The sequence below is a fragment of the Dromiciops gliroides genome, chromosome 4 (assembly GCF_019393635.1).
Source record: "Dromiciops gliroides isolate mDroGli1 chromosome 4, mDroGli1.pri, whole genome shotgun sequence".
Lineage (NCBI taxonomy): Eukaryota > Metazoa > Chordata > Mammalia > Microbiotheria > Microbiotheriidae > Dromiciops > Dromiciops gliroides.
In genome coordinates, this window is record NC_057864.1 from 103,015,905 (window position 1) to 103,039,638 (window position 23,734).

At 43.2% G+C, this 23,734-nt stretch overlaps 1 protein-coding gene across 4 annotated transcripts in view; it reads right to left on the reverse strand.

Annotated features, from left to right (window-relative positions):
• Window positions 1-4,187: 4,187 nt before the first annotated feature.
• PIK3C2B (phosphatidylinositol-4-phosphate 3-kinase catalytic subunit type 2 beta) overlaps window positions 4,188-23,734 on the reverse strand; it is an 85,868-nt gene continuing 66,321 nt past the window's right edge. For 3 of the 4 annotated variants that reach the window (XM_044002813.1, XM_044002812.1, XM_044002816.1), the window contains 11 exons: window positions 23,375-23,511; window positions 17,527-17,696; window positions 16,247-16,403; window positions 15,730-15,839; window positions 14,635-14,836; window positions 14,073-14,197; window positions 11,072-11,189; window positions 10,189-10,270; window positions 9,531-9,637; window positions 6,754-6,882; window positions 4,188-6,312 (listed from right to left, as the gene is read on the reverse strand). In XM_044002813.1, the coding sequence (XP_043858748.1) occupies window positions 6,124-6,312; window positions 6,754-6,882; window positions 9,531-9,637; window positions 10,189-10,270; window positions 11,072-11,189; window positions 14,073-14,197; window positions 14,635-14,836; window positions 15,730-15,839; window positions 16,247-16,403; window positions 17,527-17,696; window positions 23,375-23,511 (1,526 nt within the window). In that variant the 3' untranslated portion in view covers window positions 4,188-6,123. The remainder of the gene's footprint in view (window positions 6,313-6,753; window positions 6,883-9,530; window positions 9,638-10,188; window positions 10,271-11,071; window positions 11,190-14,072; window positions 14,198-14,634; window positions 14,837-15,729; window positions 15,840-16,246; window positions 16,404-17,526; window positions 17,697-23,374; window positions 23,512-23,734) is intronic. The other variant, XM_044002814.1, reaches the window with a different exon arrangement.

Here is a 23,734-nt window from a genome sequence, read left to right on the forward strand (position 1 = left end):
TGAGACTGGATTTGAATTAAAGAAAATGAATCTTCCTGACTCCAGGCCTGGAAGAAATACTTCCTGAATACTCAGAGTAAGAGGGAAAATATCTTAATTCAAATAACAGAATTAGCTTCGAATTAGATTAAGAGGGAAATAGTAGGGGCAGCTAGGTGGTGCATTGGATAGAGCACCACCCCTGGAGTCAGGATTACCTGAGTTCAAATGCGACCTCAGACACTTAACACTTACTAGCTGTGTGACCCTGGGCAAGTCACTTGACCCCAATTGTCTCACTAAAAAAAAAAAAAGAGGGAAATAGTTATAGGGAGTGGTTTAAAAGGGATTTAATGATTTTAGGGACATTATTCTTGAGGAGTTCTGAAAGTTTGTATTATTGTTCTGTTTAAGCAAATAAACTTTAAACTCTGTTATGTTACTATTGTTCCATTGATCAGTTGTGCTGACTTTTTTCATCTTAAAAAAATACTATTTATCATATGGGATGGCTCTGTGGGAGGGGAGGGAAGAGGGATACATAGGATAACTATGGTGATATAATACAGAGAAAATAACAAAAACTTTTTTTAAAGTTACTATTGTTCTGTTCAAGCAAATCAAAAATTCTGATTCTGTACCCTCAATCTTGACTGTAGAATTTTGTCTGTGAACCCTATACATTCTAAGTAGAAAATGCCTTGAGTCAGACAAATTCTTCATAAGCAGGATCCACTTTGTAAAATCTTTGCACTTTTCTGAGCAGAAATGCTTAATTTAATTAATAAATTTATTTTGACACACTTGTGTCCAAACTTAGAGTGCTGCATTTTTCTTTCACAGATCCAAGAAGTCCCCCCTCCTCCCCAATAATGACCCCTTCTTGGTGCCCCAATGGCTGAATCCCCTTTGAAGAATCATTTTTTCCTCCAAACTCAAGGCGCTAATTAACCACTCGTGAGCTACCTTGACACATCCATTATGTTTATAATGGAATGAATGAATACTGGATCTGGTAATCGGGAGATCTGCTATTTATTTCCTATACACCTCAGATTCCTCACCTGTAAAATAAAGGGTTCAGACTAAGCTTTGTTTAACATTCTGATCAGCTAGGTCCAGGAAAGAGGCAATTTTCCCCAGGGCTCTGCAATTTAGAGAGTACTGACAGCATTTGCAATTCTTCAGCAGCAAAGGTGAACAGCTAAGCTTAGTAGATAGATGGCAAGAATTATTAGTTAAAATAGGAAGCTACCCCTGGCCCACTATATGTTTATGCATTCATTCTGTGTGTGTGTGTGTGTGTGTGTGTGTCTGTCTGTCTCTCATTCTCTCACACATATACATACATATATATGTATGTATATGTGTATGTGTGTATACTTCCTATACAAAAGAGTTAGTCTCCCCATCCTCCTTCACCCCTCACCTCCCACTATTTCTCATATGTTTTTGTATGTGTGTGTATACCTATAAAGGAAAGATATATGTATACTTCCTTTTTTTTGTTTTGTTTTGTTTTTTTAGTGAGGCAATTGGGGCCAAGTGACCTGCCCAGGGTCACACAGCTAGTAAGTGTGTGTTAAGTGTCTGAGGCCAGACCTGAACTCAGGTACTCCCGACTCCAGGGCCGGCGCTCCATCCAGCTGCCCCTTGTATACTTCCTTTATGTAGACCTATTCATTGTGTCATTGAATCATAAATTTAGAGCTAAATTTGAAAGGGACCTTAGATGTCATCTAATCCAACCCCTTCATTTTACTTTTGAGGAAACTGAGGCCCAAACACTTAGCAAGTTGCTTAGCAGATAGATGGCAAGAATAGTTAAAATGTTTCCCCATTGGAACGGGAGGTCCTTGAGAGTAGGAACTGTCTTTTCTATTTGTATTCCCACCATTTAGTAAAGTTCTTTGCACTTAGTACCTGATTACAGCTTTATGTGTTCTTTAACTAAGGTCATCCAGTGGCAAAGCAGGACTTGGAACCCACAACCTTTAACTTCAAATCCAGTGCTCTTTCCAGCCGAAGCATCCTGCCTTTGTCATTGTTGTGAAGTCGTTTCTGACTCTTCTTGACCCCATTTGTGGGGGTGGGGTTTCTTGGCAAAGATGCGGAAGTGGTTTGCCATTTCCTTCTCCAGCTCATTTTACAAAGGAGGAAACGGAGGCAAGCATGATTAAGTGACTTGCCCAGGGTCACACAGCCAGATTTGATCTCTGGAATTTGTCTTCCCGACCAGGCCCTACACTCTATCCGCCCTTTGTCAGACCCTTGTTATTACTCCTCTGCCCCCTCATCCTCATCCAATCCCTCAGATGCTGATTTCTTGGTCCATATTTGCAAAATTCTATAAGGAGAAATTATCTACAAATTCCTTTTACTTCAGTTTCCTTAAAGGAAGCACTGGGTTTTGCTATTTCAAAGTTCCAACGTCCAGAGCAGCAGCGACACCTTAAGGCCAACGACACATTCTGCAGCTAGTTAATTTTCAGTACTCAACCGCACAGAAAAACCCCAAGGAATCCCCATCAAACTTTGCTCCCCCAGGGTCTGTTTGACTCATTACTGGGAAATTTATAAAATGTGTGAGTAAATTCCCCACCTTCCTGTTTCCTCCACTGTCATCATCATTACAATTAATCTGAGGAAAAATAATTATTTTCCTCTTTCCTCAGTACAAGCGTTATCAAAAGGTCTACCACCACCCCTCACACCCTGATTTTTCCTCCCCCCTCCTCCCCCCCCCCACAATTACCTTATATTATTAACCTTAATTATACTTTGTATTTCCTTATGTGTATGTGTAGTATCTCCCTCCGGCAGACCTTGAGGGCAAATTCTGCAACATATTTGTCACAGTATCCCTCCTAGTAGGTGCTTAATAAATGCTTGTAGAGCGGAATTTAAAATATACTAAATTCGGAATTTAAAGACCTAGGATTGAATTCAGATCTGGTACTTACTAGCTAAATGACCCTAGACAAGGCATTTAACCTAAGCATGTCTAGGCTTCAATTTTCTCTTAGAGTCACTGTATCATCTCTTCCCCTTCTAACTCACACCAATTGCTCAATCCCAGTATTCTTTTCTCTACTAGAAGGGGAAGTTTAGAACAGAGACCGTGCTGTATTGGGATCTATGGAAGGAAATGAGGAAATCTAGCCTGAAGAAGAGACATTTTAGAGACCCTTAGCTGCCATGGGGAAAAGTTCAGGCTTTCACATAAGGAAAGATTTTCTGACAATTAGAGATGCCAATGAGGGGCCCTGGGAGACTGAGTTCCTTATCAGTAGAGATCTTCAAGCAGAGGGTGAACAACCACTTTGCAGGATATGGTAGAGGAGATATTCCATCAGGTCCAGATTAGCGTATTTGACCTTGGAGACTCCTTATAAAAAGGCTGTGGTTTTACTTACTAAACTCCCCTGCAAGGGCAAGGCTGTCACTATAGACACTGGCCCAATATTCCATATTACTTTATACTTAATGCTTCAATATAGCAACAGTTCAGCAGCTACTGTCTGGGAATCAACCAAGCCAAGAACACAAGGGTCTCATCACCAGAAGATTGGCCTTATGGCTGGGAATTCTGTGGCCAAGGTGACACAAAACATTACACAAAGGGTAGTAAAAGATTCAATAAGGGTTTAGAGAAATTTGTGTATAGTAGGGGTTTGAAAACTGACTGTATCCTGGGATTTGTAGTTCAGAAAGCTGATCCCTCAGAACTACAAATCCCAGAATGCCAATCATTTCTCAAAATGCATAATGGGTTGTATCCAGAATGGATTATGGGAAACCAGTCGCCTCTCAAAACATCCTGATATTTTCCAATTGCCTTCACATAGGACAACTGTGCCTTCCCACATCTCCCTTGGTACCAGTATCATTGATGGATTCTCAGATGGATATTCCATGTTTCTGACCCACTAAAATAATTTACCTGTGGGTAACTGAGGCATTGTGAGCCAAAGGCAGGGGTGTATGTGTGTGTGTGTGTGTGTGTGTGTGTGTGTGTGTGTGTGTGTGTGTGTTTTAAACAGGCTAGCCCCTGCCTAAATAACAAATGGAAATATTCCGATATTCTGAACAGGAGTGAATCTTCTTGGAAGTCTAATGGGATAATATGTTTGGCCTACACCAGATGTTTTGAACCCAAATTTCTCAGCACCTCTTTGCCTAGAAAACCATTAATTCTGTTCCTTGAATGTTATTTATTAAAAAATACAGTTCCAGAGAGAGTGAGAACCACATGGGGCCAGGGGGAAGGGGGTACAGTACGGAAGCCTCTTTTTACCAAGGCTGATGGGGGGATACAAAAGAAAATAAGCTCCAAGCAATGGCCTTTAAACACTCCTGGTCCATTCATCTGGGAAGGCCCCACATGCAAGTTTAACAGGGGGTAACAACAAAAGCCCAGTTTCCTTCTCTGCTCTTTTTAATATAAAAGAAAAATAGAGACTTTGGGGCTAATGTTGTTGTATCCAACTGGAGCTGTTCTCTCCAATCCTTGGGAGAGTACATACACAAAGCATTATGGGGCAGAGGGCTTCTGATCTTAGAAGCCGGAGCCTCGCAGGTCTTCAGAGTGTCTTCTGGCCTCATTTCTTTCCACTTTCCATCCTGGGACTAGAGGAAGAAGCAGTTTAATTTAGCTACCCTAGTTCAGTTTTTAGTATAAAATTCAGTCTCTCCTTTTCCACAGAAGACCCTGAAAAATGAAGCCCCAAAAGTAGCATCTAACATCCAGAAGTGGAAGACTAAGGGCTACAAGAAAACTCCTTTCCCCCCAACCCCAACTCCTGAAGTGGGTGATAGGAGTTTCCACTCCAGCTCCTCGTCAGCTAAACCAAGAAAAGTAGTAGAAGACACAAAGCAGCAGTTTGAGCCTTTCTAATGGCTCCATCTCATTTCATTCCAGTTATAGACATCCCTTGAACTCCAGACTAGACAGATGGATGGGATTGTAGGAAGTAAGAAACCATTATATAAAAAGAATAGTCAAATAAGAAAGAAAATTAGTTCAATAGAGAATAAGAGGAAAAGAGAGAAATGAAAATTGGTGGGGAAGGAATGCTTCTCAGAAATGACCTGAAAGGCAGACAAGTTGATTTCTTTCCTCTCTGCCTCAGGCTCTGTCTGACTCAAGGTCCAGAACCGCCCAGGTGAGGGCTGCTTGTTTCAAGATCCAATACTGCATTTTGTCCCACCAGAGGAAATTCAGAGGGATAGGTAAAAGCAAATCCCTGGTAGCCTCCTGAAGAGGACCCAGTAGGTGGTAGGGAGAAGGGGTGGAAGACAAGGGTGATCAGATCAGATCCTACCGAAGTGAGGGAGTGAGATGAATCACTCCCCCAGAAGAGCATGGTCCCCTGAGCACAGGTCACCCCTGGCAGGACCCCAGAAATGGAAGGCCCTTCCTTACACATGTACAAATTATACAGCTCTCCTTTGGAAGCAAAATCTCTAACAGGCACAGAGGAGCAGGCATTTGTCCTAGAACATGCTCCCCTACCTCTCCCTCTCTCCCCCCGCCTGCCCCCAGAGGGGAGGAGGACTCAAAGAGGGGACCTAATGGACTCCCTCTTTGTCCCCCACAAAAAAAAATTTCCTATGTATAGAAAAAAACCAAACAAACCCTAGGGAAACGTCCAGTAAGAACCTTATCAATGATACAAAAGAATACCAAGCATTCTTCCCACAGCCCCCCACCCTCACCCTCTGAGGCATATGCCAATTTTCATAATGCCTCCCTGTCCAGTTAGGACAAAATTATTATTTCATTTTTTAAAAATTAAGATAGCTACCTCCCCTCTTAAAAAAAAAAAAAGTTTCCCCAAACAATGTCCCTGCCCTATCCCCCACCCAACCCCAACCAGTCATTGCTCCCTTGACACAAGGTAAACTTAAAACTCTGTTGCACCCTTGCAGCCATGATGGAATTGTCCATCACAACTTGAGTTCAAGCTGAGGAAGGAGGGATGGGGAAAGATTGCTCTCTCTCCCTCCCAAGATTGGAGGCTAGATCCACCTAGATAGGGGATAAAATGCTCCTAGGGCCATGACTTTGACCATTTTCAAGAAAAGGAAGTGACTCAGGTTCCGCCATCAACCCGATGGTCCTGGGCCAAGACTCTGCTGGGCTCACACAATCCCATGGCTTCGGGATCCTAGTTCAAACCAGCCCATCTTCTCCTGGGTCAGATCCAGCTCCCGAAGACGGATGTGAACCTCCCCAAGGAGGACATTTTCCCAGAATCCTTGCTCACTCAATACACTCAATTGTAAGTCCCGCTGTTGGAGGTCTCCTTTAGGGATCCCATCATACACCAGCTGCAAAGGGAGGAAAATGAAGAGAAAAAAGACCAATAAAATAAAGAATAAAGAAAGAGAACTTTGAGAGCCCAGAAGACACCTAAGGAGACAGGGCAATGAGGAGGGAACTTTGGCCTTATGCCCACAGGCATATGAAGACACAGATAAGTTATTCCCTTCAGCTTGTCTCCGAAGTCCAACCAAAATCCAAAGGAGCCTCCTTCAAACAATTTAGGGACAGCCCATACTCTTGCTTTGACAACTCTGATTCTGCTAGACTCCCCCACGCACCATCTCTCTCTCTTTTTTTTTTTTTAAGTGAGGCAATTGGGGTTAAGTGACTTGCCCAGGGTCACACAGCTAGTAAGTGTTAAGTGTCTGAGGCCACATTTGAACTCAGGTACTCTTGACTCCAGAGCCGGTGCTCTATCCACTGTGCCACCTAGCTGCCCCACGCACCATCTCATTGTAGGTTGGGTTGCACGTTTTCCGGGCCACTTTAGTTTTCCTCTTGGTGGTTTTCTGAGGGTCAGGGAGGAGGTAAATCTTCACATAAGGGTCAGGGTCATTCCCATCCTGAAGCAGCTGCTACAGAGAAGATACAAAGTGTGACAGATACCCCTCCTTACTTCTAAAACCTTATCTCCCACATACCAAACATCCCCTTTAGCCAGACCAGTCCCCTACAGACAACACCTCATTTCCACACCTAGGCTTCTATGGTTCCTATCACCGGGAATTATCTTCCTATAAATCTTCCCTTTTTATTTTATTTTTTTACATTTTTATTTAAAGTTTTGAGTTCTAAATTCTATGCCTCCTTTCCTCCCTCCCCTGCCCCTCCCTGAGATGGTAAGTAATAAGATATAGGTTATATATGTGCAATTATGTAAAACATTGCCATTTTAGTTATTTTGTATAAGAAGACTCAAATATAAGAAAAAAATGAAAGAAAGGAAAAAAATAGCATGCTTCAGTCTGTATTCAAACAATATCAGTTCTTTCTCTGGAGGTGGACAGTATGCTTCTTCATAAGGTCTTTGGAATTGTCTTGGATCACTGTACTGCTAAGAATAGCTATCATTCATAGTTTTTCATCAAACGATGTTGTTATTATTATGTCCAACATTCTCCTGGCTCTGTTCACTTCACTATACATCAGTTCATACAAGTCTTTCCAGATTTTTCTGAAATTATCCTGCTTATCATTTCTTATAGCACAATAATATTCCATTACAATTATACACCCACAGCTTGTTTAGTCTCTTCCCAATTTATGGGCATTCCTTTGATTTCCAATTCTTAGCCACCACAAAAAGAACTGCTATAGGGGGCAGCTAGGTGGCGCAGTGGATAGAGCACTGGCCCTGGATTCAGGAGGACCTGAGTTCAAATCCAGCCTCAGATACTTTTGTTTGTTTGTTTGTTTTTGTGGGGCAATGAGGGTTAAGTGACGTGCCCAGGGTCACACAGCTAGTGTCAAGTGTCTGAGGCTGGATTTGAACTCAGGTCCTCCTGAATCCAGGGCCAGTGCTTTATCCACCGTACCACCTAGCTGTCCCCTCCCTTATCAATTTGATGAGCTTCCTGGGAGGGGAACCTTTGTATGGAACTTTCAATATTGTGAAACATATGGATATGCCAATTGGTACCTTGATGGGAGGACTAAAGACATCTGATTAATTCTCCATCGATATAACTGTCTCCAAACGAACTAGTCAGTTTGGAATGACCCTTTGGTGCCTCTGAAAGATGACTTTCAATGATGGGACCTTGGGCAAGTCACTTAACCCTCAATGCCCCACCAAAAAAAAAAAAGGAAAAAATAATTAAAAAACAAAAAAGAGCTGCTAAAAATATTTTTGTGCAAATAGGTCCTTTTCTCTCTCTCTTTTTTTTGGTTGTCTTTGGGATATAGACCTAGGAGTGGTAGTGCTGGATCAAAGGGTATGCACATTTTATAGCCCTTTGGGCATAGTTTCAAATTGTTCTCCAGAATGGTTGCATCTATTCAGAACTCCACCAGCCTTGCATTAGTGTCCCAGTTTTCCCACATTCCCTCCAACACCCAACATTTTCCTTTCTTGTCAAAACATTAGCCAATCTAATAAGTGTGAGGTGGTACCTCGGAGTTGTTTTCATTTGTATTTCTCTAATCAATAATGACCTAGAGTATTTTTTCATATGACTATACATAATCTTCCCTTATTAAAACCCTATTTTGCTACTGTATTGTGGTCCTGGGTTCCAAAATTCAGGCTCTGGCAGATCCTATTAAGTGGGAAGGGTGTTGGAATATAGGCCTGGTGATAGATTATACATCTGCTCTCTAAGAACCAGCCTAGTGAAACTTAGAGAAGCCTGACCACCAGGTGATTCATTTTTTTGGTTGCAGCACTCCATGAAGACCTTGGATTAGATCGGCAGTCACCAAACAGTTTTGATTTTATACCCCTATCAGTAAGGTGTGTTTGCATGCATGCATGTATAATTTTATATTTATATATATGAATTATACATACATGTATCTGGTGGAGATTAAAATAGATAGCAATCTACACTTTAGATCATATTTCAAGGAAAGAAGGATGCAGACCAATTAAATTACTGAAATTTGATCTCACCTATCCTTCAAGACCTCATGTAAGTGTTGGTTCCTGTATAAAGCTTCCCAGCAAGTTCCCATTGACCTCTACCTTCTCTGGGTTCCTATCACAAAATTCAGCATTGCATTACATACTCCTTCACGAAATGCTCTAATGGTTTCACACAGGTGTGACTTGCATCCACAACCACACTGCGAGCTCCTTGACAAGGACCACAGTGTGGGTTAGGCTCCTCTGTGTTCCACACCTGCCTAACTCTGTGGGGATTCAATACATTTTCAGCTGTTTTTCAGTTGTGTCATGACCTCATTAGGGGTTTTCTTGGCCAAGATACTGGAGTAGTTCAACCATTTTCTTCTCCAGCTCATTTCACCGTTGAGGAAACAGAAGTCCAAGGTCACACAGCTAGTAGGTAAGGCCCTGTTTGAACTCAGAAAGATGAGTCTTCCTGACTTTAGGCCTGGTACGCTATCCATTGTTCCATCTAGCTGCCCTACTCTCGGACTTGATTTGGATGGGTCACTTAGATGTCAAGAGGAAGGGAGAATTAAGGAAAAGGTTAAGCTGGTCAATGTAAACACAGAGAAAACAAAGATCAATGGCCCAGATTTGACTGAGCTTGGCACCTACCAGGCCCCGGATGTGCATGACCATGATGAACAGCTTGTTGTTTTTGTAGGAGATGGATAATTTCACCTCTCCCCCTACCTTCCCCACTGGCCGGGCCCATGTGCCATCTACAGAAATCAAAGGGAAAAGAAAAAGATGCTTGAGTTCTAATCACTTCCCTGTGATGTGGTTAATTCTGCCTCCTGCTCCACCTTCTCCAGTTTCTCATTGTACAATTAGGGAATGAGAATGTTGGCCCTAACCACATTCAGAATTTCCTAGGTGAACTAAATCATGAAAAGCAGTATAGTATAATGGGCAGCACACTGGATTGGGAAGACTGGAAACCTGGGCTTCAAACCCCACTGTGCTACTTAATATTTGCATCTCTGGGCCTCAGTTTCCTCCTCTGTCAGTTAAAGGTTCTGGGCATAGGATGGATATGGAAATGGGGACAGAGAACTATAACCGTGCTATCATCCCCTGGATAGTCAACCCTGAGAAGGCTTGTCACAAAAACATGCTGTAGCCATAGGAAAAGGTGGAGAGGGCAGGACTAAGGACAGGAGAGTGAAGATGGGGTCAGCAGATGAAGCAGGGACACAAAAGCCTAAAAGGCGGGAAGGGAAGACTTTGGGAAAGGGACAGTAGGGGTGTGGTCCTGGAGCAGACACTGTACCTGAGGGTTTGGGAGCCGGGCTGATGCCAGCAGCTTTGTCATCCCTGGGCAGGGGGTGGAAGAAGGTGTACACCAAATCACACTAGAAGGAAAGCACAATGTACCACTCAAGTTCAAGGGCAGTGAGTGTTGTTAGCTCTTTCTGGCTCTCTGACTTCCCACCTGAAATGCTGAAGCCCAAGATCAGGTTCCTCCCACCAACTGCTACCTACCTCCTCCCTCACCTGACTCTGGTTCATGATGTTTTGTTTTCTGCCCCAACCAGGCAAACCCACTCACCCTCCCTTGTCTCTGCAGGCTCAGACTTCCCAGAAGCTATTCTGCCCTCCTCCCACACCCTAACACACACACACACACACACACACACACACACACACACACACACACACACACACACACGGAAAGTCATCTGCCCATTACTTGGCTAAATCTTGTTCTCTCCTTCCTTAACAACCAGCCCCAAACTTCCCTGTCCTTCAGGAAACATTCCATGACTAACTGCTTCTGATTCTGATCGCACTAATTCTTCTAGGATCCCTAATGAATTATGTGTTGATTGCCATAGTTGATTTGGTTTATGTTTCTGTAACTTGTATTTATGTGTTTGGCCTCTGTTGGGCTGGGAGCTTCCCAGAGGACAGACACTATCACCTTCTTGTTTATGTCTCTACATAGCACAGTGAGGGCTGGAGGGTGCTTATTGCTGGCCACTGACTAACTAATGATTAAAAGGAAAAGGCCCAAGATTATTGAGACTTTTGGGGTCTTTGACAGAGATATCTCCAGGTCCCTTTGCCCCCTCTTCCTCACCCCCCCATACTCCAGTTTTTTCTTATGCAATCACTCCAACACCACACCCTATCCTATGAATGGGGACACCCACCTCTGCCACCTCTGGGGATGAATGGATCAGGTGCCAGATATAACCATTCAGTAGTTCCTTCCTCCGCTCAGCCACAGCCTCACCTCTAGAGCGGCCAATCACAAATCTGCTGGGAAAGCTGGGGTGGGAATGAGGGATGCCCATGGAGGGGAGGGTGACAGACAAAAGTGAGAATTACTCTTTAAATATCAAAAGCTGGCAATGTATCCATTGATCAGATCCATAGTTCTCCATGGTCTAACGTTAAGGGGTGGCCTTTTTCACAGAATCAGACAACCAGAAGGGACCTAAGTTTAAGTCTCCCCCATCCCATAAAGTGTCCCATTTCTCTAGGTTCAGAGTATATAAATATATCACAGGCTAGCTCTTTAATGCCTCAATATAGCATCAGACCAGCTACTGCCTTGGAATGAACCTAGCAAAGAATGGAAAGACTCATTATTGATAGGCTGAATTGGTTTTGGAAAAATAGTCATAAAGAAGGCATACTAGGGGCAGCTAGGTGGCACAGTGCATAAAGAACCGGCTCTGGATTCAGGAGGACCTGAGTTCAAATCTAACCTCAGACACTTGACACTTACTAGCTGTGTGACCCTGGGCAAGTCACTTAACCCTCATTGCCCTGCAAAAGAAGAAGAAGAAGAAGTAGAAGAAGAAGAAGAAGAAGGCATACTACCACCTCTTGCAGAGAGCTGATGGATTCAGGTTCTAGAATAAGACTTTTTTTTTTTTTGAATGGCCAATATAAAAATTTGTTTTGCTTAATTATACATATTTGTTACTAGGATTTGTTTTTCTTTTTTCCAATTGGGGAAGATAGGTGGAAGAAAGAGAAACTATATTTTTGTTAATTGAAAAAAAAAAGTTTTTAAAGAAGATAAGTATAAAATGACAATAATTTTGGAACATAAGAAGGAGGCAGGACCTTAGAGATCACCATATGTTACAAATGAAAAAGAGATTCAATTTGACTTAGGCTCATTTCTCATTGCCATTGAGCCCATTCTGATTTGCTTCAGGCAGGACAGGGTTTATTTCCATGATCCAGAGTTAGATTGGTGCAATCCTAGGGGATTTATGGGGAAGTCATAGCTGTTTAGTCGGCAGGGGAGACCTCTGCAAAATAGCAAAAATATGCTGCTACCAAAAAAAAAAGCACCAAAGTATACAAGGTATGTTCCAAAAGTCTTAGTGAAGTTTTAAACTTTAATGATTTAAATTACCCAGCTTTAATAAATTAAGCTTTAACAACTTAAACTGCACTGACTTTTAGAATACCTTGTTTGTAGCAGTGTATTTGAAAGTAGTAGGGGCAGCTAGGTGTCTCAGTGGATAAAGCACTGGCCCTGGATTTAGGAGGACATGAGTTCAAATCCAACCTCAGACACTTGACACTTACTAGCTTCGGGCAAGTCACTTAACCCTCATTGCCCCGAAAAGAGAGAGAGAGAGAATGTAGTAGCAAAAAAAAAAAAGTGGAAACAAAACAAATGTCCCTTGATTGGGCAATAGGTAAATTTTTGGTACATGATAGCAATGGAATCTCACGGTGCCGTAAGAGGATAACAATAACGGCAAAGGAGCACCAGAGGAAGACATACAAACTGATGCAAGGTGATGCAAGCAGAGGCAAGAAAACAACTTACCCAATGACCACAAGATGGTAAATTTAAAAATACAACGACAAAATAAATGATTGGAATAGAATGCTGGGAAATTACAATGACCGACTGGCATATTTTTTTTTAAACGAAGAGGACATTTGGAGGACAGACAGAAAAAGACACAGAATGGCGAGACAGTTTTCAAAGCTACAGACTGATCTTATTCTATATGCTTAAAAATAAAAGGAGGCTATATATAATAGAGAATTTTGGTTTCATGTACAGTCCTCATTTTCTGTTCTACTAGGTATATATAAGAGTCCAGCCCATTTGGCGATTGGGTTCAGGGTTTAAAAAATCAATTTTTTAAAAAGATAAAAATTTTTTTAAAAAAACACTTCATGGGGGGCAGCTAGGTAGCGCAGTGGATAAAGCACCAGCCCTGGATTTAGGAGTACCTGAGTTCAAATCCGGCCTCAGACACTTGACACTTACTAGCTGAGTGACCCTGGGCAAGTCACTTAACCCCCATTGCCCTGCAAAAAACCAAAAAAACAAACAAAAAACAAAAAACACTTCATGGGACAGGTGCAGGGAAGGGACAGCAAGAATCAAAATTATAATGCTTGAGCTTGGCCCCAATGGAGAAACACGAAGAAGGGAGGGAATAAGCATTTATATAGTGCCTACTATGTGCCAGGTACTGCACTAAGCTCTTTTTATAAATGTTATCTCATTTGGTACTTACAACCACCCTGGGAGGTAGGTGCTGTTATGATTTCCCATTTTATAGATTAAGAAAATGATGCAAGTGACTTGACCAGGGTCATACAGCTGTATTTGAATTCAAGTCTTCCTCACTGCAGGTCCAGCCACTGTGCCACCTAGTTGCCCTGATTTGTTGCTTAGCTTTTCTAAATTGCTTTCTTTCCTCTCTTTTTAATTCTGATATAAGGAATGGTTTTTGGAAGGAGAAATATTGAGGAATATGGATGAAGTGAGAGATGAGACTGTTGCCTTTCTTTGTATCCCTAGGACTTAGCATAGCACCCAGTAGATAGAAGACCCTTCCTAAATGTTTATTGATTGACAGAATATATCAATCAGCATTTTTTTTTTAGTGAGGCAATTGGGGTTAAGTGACTTGCCCAGGGTCACACAGCTAGTAAGTATTTATTAAGTGTCTGAGGCCGGATTTGAACTCAGGTACTCCTGATTCCAGGGCCGGTGCTCTGTGCACTGTGCCACCTACCTGCCCTTCAATCAGCATTTTTTAAAAGTCTAGAGCCCCTCTTTCAAGGAGGGACCTGCTTCTGCCTTGAGCCTTGCTCCCCCACCATCACCACACCATCACCTCAGGGTGCATTAACAACGGCTAGCAGGCCATGGCCGGATACCTGGGCAGATGGAAGGAAGGGAAGAGAAGGCGTAACTTGTTGTGTAGTTCCTGGAACTCCTCAAAGGTCCTCTGAATGTAGACGGCTTCATGGGCATTCTCACGCATCACCTTCACCACATATATCTGCAAAGGCCCAGAGTCTTGTGTTGTGCCCTCCCTGCCCTCTGTACCCAGGGGATTTGTTTGTTTGGGGAAGTGGGGCTAGGAATAGGAGAGGAAGGATGAGAAAGGATGAGAAAGGAACCTGGCCCTCTGCAGAAGTTTTAGAAATCCTTAAACAGAGACCCAGAGTCTACAGGGCTCTTCAAATGGAGAGAAAATGTTAAGTAAAGCCCAGTGGCAAATAATAGGTAATGTTTTCTTGGGCACACTTCATAAAATAAATACTCAGGCTGAAAGGAAAGGTCATCTGGCCCATTTCCCACTTCAAGCAAGTAAGTCATGTGAGTATAAAAGGAAAGGGCGCTGATATCCCTCTAGCATATATTCCATTTGGATCCCTATCAGCGAGGATCCCCGTAAGGGAAGGTCCGTGGGGAATGGGACAGGAGGACACTTACATAACCCTTGTGGGGGTGGAAGACCTTCTCATGACGACAGAGGAAGACGTCACTGATGCGTCCAGAGCTCTTGAGGGTGTAAGTACGAGGGGCAAAAGAAAGAGTCAGCCGGTCGTCGGAGCCTGTGAACTTCATCTGCGCCAAGTTGTGGATGAAGAAATTGAGCTTTGTGGCTACACTGCCCAGGCTGGACTCTATTAACCTGTTGTAGGATGGCAAGGAAATAGAGGAGGTGACCCTCCTGGATCCCTCCATGTCTCCCCTGGACCTCACCGCATAGCACTTGGTTTGGGGAGTCTCATGTATTTACAAATAATTTTGGTTTCTGGTCTTAGTTTTGGTCCAGACCTGTGATTTCATTTGTATGGGGGACTCTTGGTGAGAAAATACCTTCTACCAATTCAGATCATCAACTTCTCTGCAACTTAAAGAGATGCTTGGGCCACTGAGAGATTAAGTTACCAACCTGGGTCATGTAGCCAGTATGTGACAGGCAGGACTTGAACCCAGCCCTCCATCTACCGTGACACAATGATTTTCATATTATTTTGTATTATAGTTATTCATGAGTAACTTCCCTAAGTTTTACTAAGACAGTGTCTTCACCCATCCCAATACCGCATTCTGTACATGGTAAGCCCTTAATTAATGTTTGTGGATGTGAATCATCAAGGTGAGAACATGGATTAGTGCTAACAATAGAACCACAGACAGCACCAGAAGGGTATCCTAGAAATCATCTGGTCCAACATTCCTTCTCCCCCTTTTTATATATAAATAAACTGGGGCCAAGAGAGGTAAATCTATCCCTACTGACTTCATTGCAACCCCCCAGAAACATTCAAAACACACCCTATTGATGGTCCTCGTATTTAAAGGACAGTGACTCCCCAAAAAATTCAGATGGAAAAACTGAAGCCCAGAAATCGCTTGCCCATCATCAGTCATAAAGGCAATTCAGCTGAGTTCCTAAGTGAAGCCAGCATCTCCCTCTACACCGGACCATGCTGTCTCTGGTTCCCAACCTCTTGGCCCTGCTCCTTCCAAGCCAGAAGTATCTCAAAGGGAGCGTGGCTGCAGCACTCAGGACATTACCTAGTGAAGTAGGTGGTAGCATTGGCCTCCGTGTCCTGGGGCCTCAAGGCATCGTACACATACTTGAGGTCCTCGAGGTCTGAAAGCTCAGGGATCCCACAAGACAGCATCTGGGGAAGAGGAAAAGAGGGAGTTGTGTGTGTGACTTTGGCGGCTTCCAAGACAGCCTGTTCCATGTAGACTCGGGGGATAATGGTGGGGGGAAATTGTCTGTATACCAACCAGGCTGAGGGCCTAAGATGAGGTGCCCAGAGAACTGATGATTCAACTCAAAAAGCATTCATGAGTGGTTTGTTGTATGCCAGGCTGTGCTGGGGCCAGAAAGACAAAACTTAAGAGTCCCTCTCCAAGCTGCTTAGATTCTACTGGGGAATAATAATATTAACTGACACTTATTTAGTGCTTTAAAGCACATTATTAATTTGATCAGCTATCCCACAGCTAGTTGGAGGGGAGGGTTAAAGGGCTGTGTCAAGCTGCAGGGAGGAAGGGATTAAAGGAGGATGAGTCCTCTTACCAGGCCCAGAAGGTTGAGGAAGAGGTGGGTATGCTTTCGAATGAGGTTGTAAGCCTGGCAGCAAAGGTCCACAAAGTCATGGAAGCGGCTGGACGGTTTGTCACCCCCATTGATGACATACGCCATGTCTGAGGTAAAGACGAAGGGGGCACGGTCCCTAGGCCAAGAGAAGCATACAGGTGGAGGCAAAGTTAAAATGCAAGACAAATCCTATCTCCTGGACCTCATCTCTGTATTAACTCATCTATCCAACTACCTGAGGCAGAACTGAATTTATCTCAACCTAGACTAAATGGATGTCTCTAAATTTTTTTTTTTTGGGGGGGGGGGTGCTATGATGTTATCAATATAGGGAACCACTAGTTAGGAATTTTCTCTACCAATGCAGATAAGCACCCTATCTGAAATTTACAATCCCAGAGAGTTATCTGCCACACCAAAAGAATAAGTGTCTGAACCTTTCATTCTTTTTTTTTTTTTTAAGACAAGGCCATGCCCAGGCTGGACATACAGTGGTCAATCACAGACCAGATCTTACTGCTGATTGATGGGGGAATTTTGACCTTCTCCCTTTCTGACTCATTCCAGCTCCCCCCCTACTTAAAGAAGTCTGGTGAACCTCTTTCTGAGGGCTCATCATATCAGTGTTCGACTTGGTGAGGACACTGGATTGGCTTTAGCCCATTGTAGCTCAGTAGTCCCAAACTCAAGGGATTCACCAGCCTCAGCCTCGTCAGTAGTAGCAAGGAGTACAAGTGTGTGCTATCACACCTTTTTTTTTTTTTTTTTTTTTAGTGAGGCAATTGGGGTTAAGTGACTTGCCCAGGGTCATACAGCTAGTAAGTGTTAAGTGTCTGAGGCCGGATTTGAACTCAGGTACTCCTGACTCCAGGGCCGGTGCTCTATCCACTGCGCCATCTAGCTGCCCCGCTATCACACCTTCTTAAGAGAAGATCCCATGACCTCCCTAGGTCACCTGTTCCAGCATCAAACCATCCAGACGGTCAGTTTCCATGTTGTTAGACTCAATTCCTTTCAGCTGCAATTTAAGGTCAATTCTCAAAATGTACTGAAAACAGCTGATCTTCACTTTCCTTAATTAACTTTTTATATCACAAGGAGCATGATTAAGAAACCCATCCCAAGTCTTCTCTTCCCTAGTTAGGTTAACAAACTCTAGGGTCCTGTCACCCATTTCCCAGCATTAAAACATGTTGACTGGTCTCCACGCCCCTCTCACACATAAATAAATCTGTACTTTTCACTGGAGGCCCACTTACCGCTTGATGTTGCCAAACATCTGGGCATGGCCCAAGAAGCGACCAAAATCAATGTGGAACATGTGGCCTGTGGTCTTGAGCATGATGTTGTCATTGTGCCGGTCACAAATGCCCAAGATGTAGGTGGCCACGCAGCAGCCGGCACAAGAGTAGATGAAATTCTCCACAGCCTAGAGGAAGAAGGAGAGTGTGGAACTGGGCAAGGGGCAACAGGGTTTGTTCTGCCTGAATGGATTTACCTGAGAGCCAGTTGGAGAAGGAAAAACTTTATGTCTTTATCACCCTTGGTACTTAATCATGTACTATCTTGCATTCACTTCTTTATCTTACTTGTTCTCATGATAGATCCTTAGTATTAAGAGGATGGTTCAGGAATACTCTACACACATGAATACCTTCATGACAAGTTTATGGTCCAAGTGAAAAAGGTCAGAGATCTCATTTATTGGGGTCCTAGAAACATCTATGGGTATATAGGAATACAAGTAACTGGAAATCAGGAAGGAGTTTCCTTAAAAGACTCCCAGTGCTTAGTGCATAGTAGGAGCTCAGTACATGCTTGCTGAATTAAAGGCTCATTTGGCATTTAGCTAAGCCCTGAGCTGATTAAAATAATTTAACTAAGGCATGAACTTATGGAGTAGGTGTTGAGGAGCTTAACATAAATCTCTGATGGATTTTTCTCTAATTGGAACATGGAAGGGGGAAATATTTTGAGCTGGGAGCCTTTAAGTACTTCTTTTTTTTTTTTTTGGTAGGGCAATGAGGGTTAAGTGACTTGCCCATGGTCATATAGCTAGTAAGTGTCAAGTGTCTGAGGCTGGATTTGAACTCAGATCCTCCTGAATCCAGGGCCAGTGCTTTATCCACTATGCCACCTAGCTGCCCCACCTTTAAGTATTTCTTATCTCTTCTGGTCAACTCTCTTGAACTCTTCAGTCCAACCCTTTTCTCCCCAAGGAATAAAATAGATGTAATCAGTATTGCAGCCATACCCCTGTTACTCACTCCCACCTTCACTTTCCTACAGTCTGTACCTACTGGGCTTGGTGAAACCAAGCTATTTGGTTCTCTTTCATTTTCTGTTTGACCAACAGCCGGCACAATAAACTAGGAATGTAAAAACACCTATTATTCCAGTTCTCTGACTAAACTTGGCCTTAAACAATCCACTTCCCCATTTCTGGGCTTCAGTTTCTTCATCAATAGAATGAGCAGATTGAGGCAGATGATAACAAAAGTTTCTTCCAACCAGGGGATATAGGATAGTGGAAAGAGAACACTGAATTTGAAGTCAGATGACTTGGACTCAGATATTGGCTTTGCTGATCACTAGCTGAAGAACCTTGGCCAAGTCACTTAAACTCTTTGTGACTCAGCTTCTTTATTTATAAAATGAGGGGTTTGGACCAGATGACTTAATTCAGCCCCTTTCATCTCTAAATTTATGATCCTACATCCTGAAATATAGTTACAGTCCCCTCTCCCCTGTTAAGTTTTCCTGAAGCATTGCAACTCTTTTCCACTTCTGAGTTCTTCCTGTCCTACTTCTCATTCATATCCTGTCTTCTTTCTGCATCTGTGTCTCATCTTTTAAAGATTTGTTTGTTAACAACTAGAGGGTCTTGAGCTTCCTTGAATGCCCCACTCTTTATGTAGTGGACAGACTTAAGAGACAGGAAAAATGTGCCTGGGTTCAAATCCTGCTTCAGTCACTTACTAACTGAGTGACCCTAAGACTTAACCTCACTCAGCCTGTTTCCATATCTGTAAAATGGGGATATTCATAGCAACTTACCTCACAGGGTTGTTGGGAGGACCACATGAGATAACATATGTAAAGTGCTTTGCAAACCTTTAAAGTGCGATGAAAAGTCTAAATAATGAAAATAATAGCTAATATGTACAAAGGGGTATAGAAGTTATGAGGAAGAAGAAGGAAATCATTCCTATCTGGAGAAGACAAGGAAGGGTTGCTTCTCAGAGGCACAGGGACAGATAAATCATTCCTGGAATGGCAAGTAATCCAATTTGATTGACCCTTAGGATGGAAGGAATATGAAATAAGGCCAGAAACAGAGATTGTAGCCAGATTGTAGAGGAAAGGAAAGGAATACCAGGGTAGGCAGTTTAGAGACTATGTTGAGGGGGCAGCTAGGTGGCACAGTGGATAAAGCACTGGCCTTGGATTCAGGAGGACCTGAGTTCAAATCTAGCCTCAGACACTTGACACTTACTAGCTGTGTGACCCTGGGCAAGTCACTTAACCCCAATTGCCTCACCAAAAAAAAAAAAATAGAGAATATGTTGATAGCTGGAGGGAAACTTAAGGCCATTTGGCCAAAACCTCTCCTCTTAGAGACGGGGAAACTGGCCCACAGAGGTGAACTGAATTCCTCAAAGTCACACAGGTAGGGTCAGAGGTGAGGCTTGAATACAGGTGCTCTGAGTCCAAATATATTACTCCTTCACCTCAATCTGTTGTCATTCATCAAATATTTATGACCAAGAATATTTAAATAAACCTCTTTGTTTATAGGCCGTGGAGTTGGGGTTTTGTTTGTTTGTTTTGTGGGGCAATGGGGGTTAAGTGACTTGCCCAGGGTCACACAGCTAGTAAGTGTCAAGTGTCTGAGGTCAGATTTGAACTCAGGTACTCCTGAATCCAGGGCCAGTGCTTTATCCACTGCGCCACCTAGCCGCCTCCTGTGGAGTTGTTTTTTTGAGGAAAGGCGGAACGCTAGCAGAGTTCCTTTTTAGGAAGTTTAATCAGCCAATAGTTAATCAGATGAACCAGAAGAGGGAAGGACTAAAGGTGGGAAAAGGAGTTAGGAAGCTGCTGCAGGAGGTCAAAGCAAGAGTCAGGAAGGCCTGGTCTAGGGTGGTGACAACAGGAACCAAAGAGTCCACTTGAGAAGGATATTGGGGAGGCAGAATAGACAGGATGGCAACTAAATGAATACGGGATCAGGAGAAAAGAAAGAATAGACAGGGGTTTCTAACACAGGGGAATAGCAATGCCCCAACAGACCTAGAGACACCCCAGACCACAAGCAGAACCCGTATCTCCTGATCCATATCCCAGCACTGACATCTATTAGTCACTTTCCTTCCTCCTCCTCAGTTTCCTCATCTATAAAATGGGGGTACTAGCCCTCAAAGGGTTGGTTCAAGGCTTTGCAAATCATAACACGATTTATAAATGTGAATTTTTATTAGGCAAGTCATGTTATAACCGCCTGGGCCACAATTTCCCCATCAATAAAAGGAGGAGGCTGAGCTAGAATCAGCTCTAAGGTCCTTTCCAGCTCTAACCCTTTACCAATCAACAAGCACTTATTAAACACCTGCTGTGTGCCAGGCGCTAAGGCTACAAAGACAAAATCAAAATCCCTGCTCTTAAGGAGTTTACATTCTACATATGAATAGATGTTCTCTTTCTGATCTTTAAGGACCCATAAGTCCCATGATCCTATTTTCTTTTCTTTTTTTTTTTCATTATTGGGAGTTGGTAGGTGGGGAGGAGAGAGGAAATGGGGGGAAAGAAATGGTAGATAATTATAGTGGCTCTTTGCTTTTTGTCTTAGTGCTGATAGGGAGATTTGACTCCTTGCAACTTGCCTTCTTGAAAAGAAAACAAAAAAAAAGAAGTCTGCAGTTTCATACACAATTCCTTTTTTTCTGTTTTGTTTTGGGGTTGGGGTTTTTTTTGTGTACTGAAAATATTCAGTTGTTGATGCTTAAGTTTAGAATTTAAAAAAAAGAAAGAAAAAATCTAAACTTACAAAAAGGAAAAAGAAAAGTCACCTCTTCTTTCTCTTGTGCCCCTTGGCAGCATCAGAATTTCCCATCCAGTCCACAGGCCTTCTGCCGTTGAATCCATCTAGTGTGTGATCTCACCCTGGACTGCATAGGAGGCTATTTTTTTTCTCATTTTAAACTTATCTATTTATTTTCAATAAATTTGTCTCAAGGCCACTAAATGAGACCATTACGTATATTGTAAGGGCTGACTCAACGAGAAGTCGATGAGCTTGGGGACTGTAAGCAGGGACCCTCCCTTGGGCTTATTCTTCTCTTTCAGCCTACATGGCTCTCAGAGTTTTTTGGGTTTTTTTTGAGGAAAGTCTGCTCTGTCAACCTGAAAGCGCTGAATGTCAGTGTGTGTTATGTCATTACTATCCCCATTGCACCTGGCGTGATATGCGTAAACAGAAAAGGCTCCACAATTCTTGTATTTGCTGGCTTCAGTTGTTTTTTTGGTTTGGGGTTTTTTTTTTGCAGGGCAGTGAGGGTTAAGTGACTTGCCCAGGGTCACACAGCTAGTAAGTGTCAAGTATCTGAGGCCAGATTTGAACTCAGGTCCTCCTGAATCCAGGGCTGGTGCTTTATCTACTGCACCACCTAGCTGCTATGAAAAATTTTTTAAATTTAAGACATTCTTCTGAAAAGGGGTCCATAGGCTTTACCAGATTGTCAAAGGGGTCCATGACACACACAAAAAGATCATGAATCCCTAGTATAGTAGGAATCATTAGATTGTAAGCTCCTTGAGGGCATGATCTTATGCCTCTTTTTCTATTCCCAGTCTTTAGCACAATGCCTATCACATAGTAGGCACTTAATAAATGTTGATTGATTAAGCTTCAGTTGTATAATTATGGACAAGTCACTTCCCCAAATCTGAGCCACAGTTTCCTCATTTGTAAAATGAAGGCATTGAGGGCAGCTAGGTGGCTCAGTGGATAAAGCACTGGCCCTGGATTCAGGAGGACCTGAGTTCAAATCCGGACGCAGACACTTGACATTTACTAGCTGTGTGACCCTGGGCAAGTCACTTAACCCTCATTGCTCCACCCCTACCCTCCAAAAAAATCAGATCTGGTTGTTGTGGGGCAGCTAAGTGGCACAGTAGATAAAGCACTGGCCCTGGATTCAGGAGGACCTGAGTTCAAATCCAGCCTTGGATACTTGATACTTGCTGGCTGTGTGACCCTGGGCAAGTCACTTGACCCTCATTGCCCCGCAAAAAAAAGAAAGAAAAGAAATGAAGGCATTGAACTAAATGGCTAAAATGACACTTCCCATTCCCAAATTCTATGACCAAGTATAAAACCAGGAACTCAAACCACTGCTACTCTTTCTCATCTGGTAAAGTACAGGTTACCTCACAGGGGAATCCAGGAGAAAAAAGGCCCTGGTAGAAGCAGCATGGCCACTTACCTGGCTCAGTGTAAATAGTAATTGGACCCCACAAGCCAACCCCTGCCCCCAAGTGAGAAGGGAAGAAGCCCTTCACAAAAGAATGAGGTCACTGGACAAAGATGAGAGACCGAGAATGTCCCTGGCTCAGATTGAACAGATTATCTGACCCACCCTAAAGATGGCGGTCCAAACCAACCAAGGGGGAATGTTTCCCCTGTCATTCTTTTCCTTCACCCAGAGACCTGTCAATTCCCAGGGGATTCTGTTATAGGATTAAGCTGTTCTGCTTGTTTGGATATCTAAGACTTAAAGCTACATGGTTATGGATCGCTCAGGAACACCCCTTGTCATTGTACCATAGACTTTTTGTTTGTTTGGTTGGTTTTTTGGGTTTTTTTGGGACAATGAGGGTTAAGTGACTTGCCCAAGGTCACACAGTGTACCACAGACTTTTAGAGCTGAAGGGACCTCGGAGATCATCCAGTCCAACCCACCTCATTTTACAAATGAAGAAGCTTAAACCACAAAGGGTTAAATTGACTTGTCAAAAGGTCACAAGGGCAGGTAGGATTTGATCCCAGGCCTTCTGACTTCACATCCAGTGCTCTCTCCACACACCAGTCTTCCTCTTCCATGTGCCTACCTTCTCATACTCCTCTTCCCCAGGGTTGTGCTTCTGCAGCCAGTCGGCCAAGGGCCGATCCTTGAAGGAGCCTGTCACCCCATGCTCCACTTGGATCTTGCGCAGGGTTTCAGCATTGGGGATCATCTCCACCATCCCTGTGAGAGATAGGATCTACATCACTCAAAGAGATGGGGCTCCAGGGCTAGTATGGAAAGAGCCAGCCCGACACCCACTGTGTCATTGACTTTTCTTTCTTTTTCTTTTTAGTGAAGCAATTGGGGTTGTGACTTGCCCAGGGTCACACAGCTAGTAAGTGCTAAGTGTCTGAGGCCAGATTTGAACTCAAGTACTCCTGAATCCAGGGCTGGTGCTCTGTCC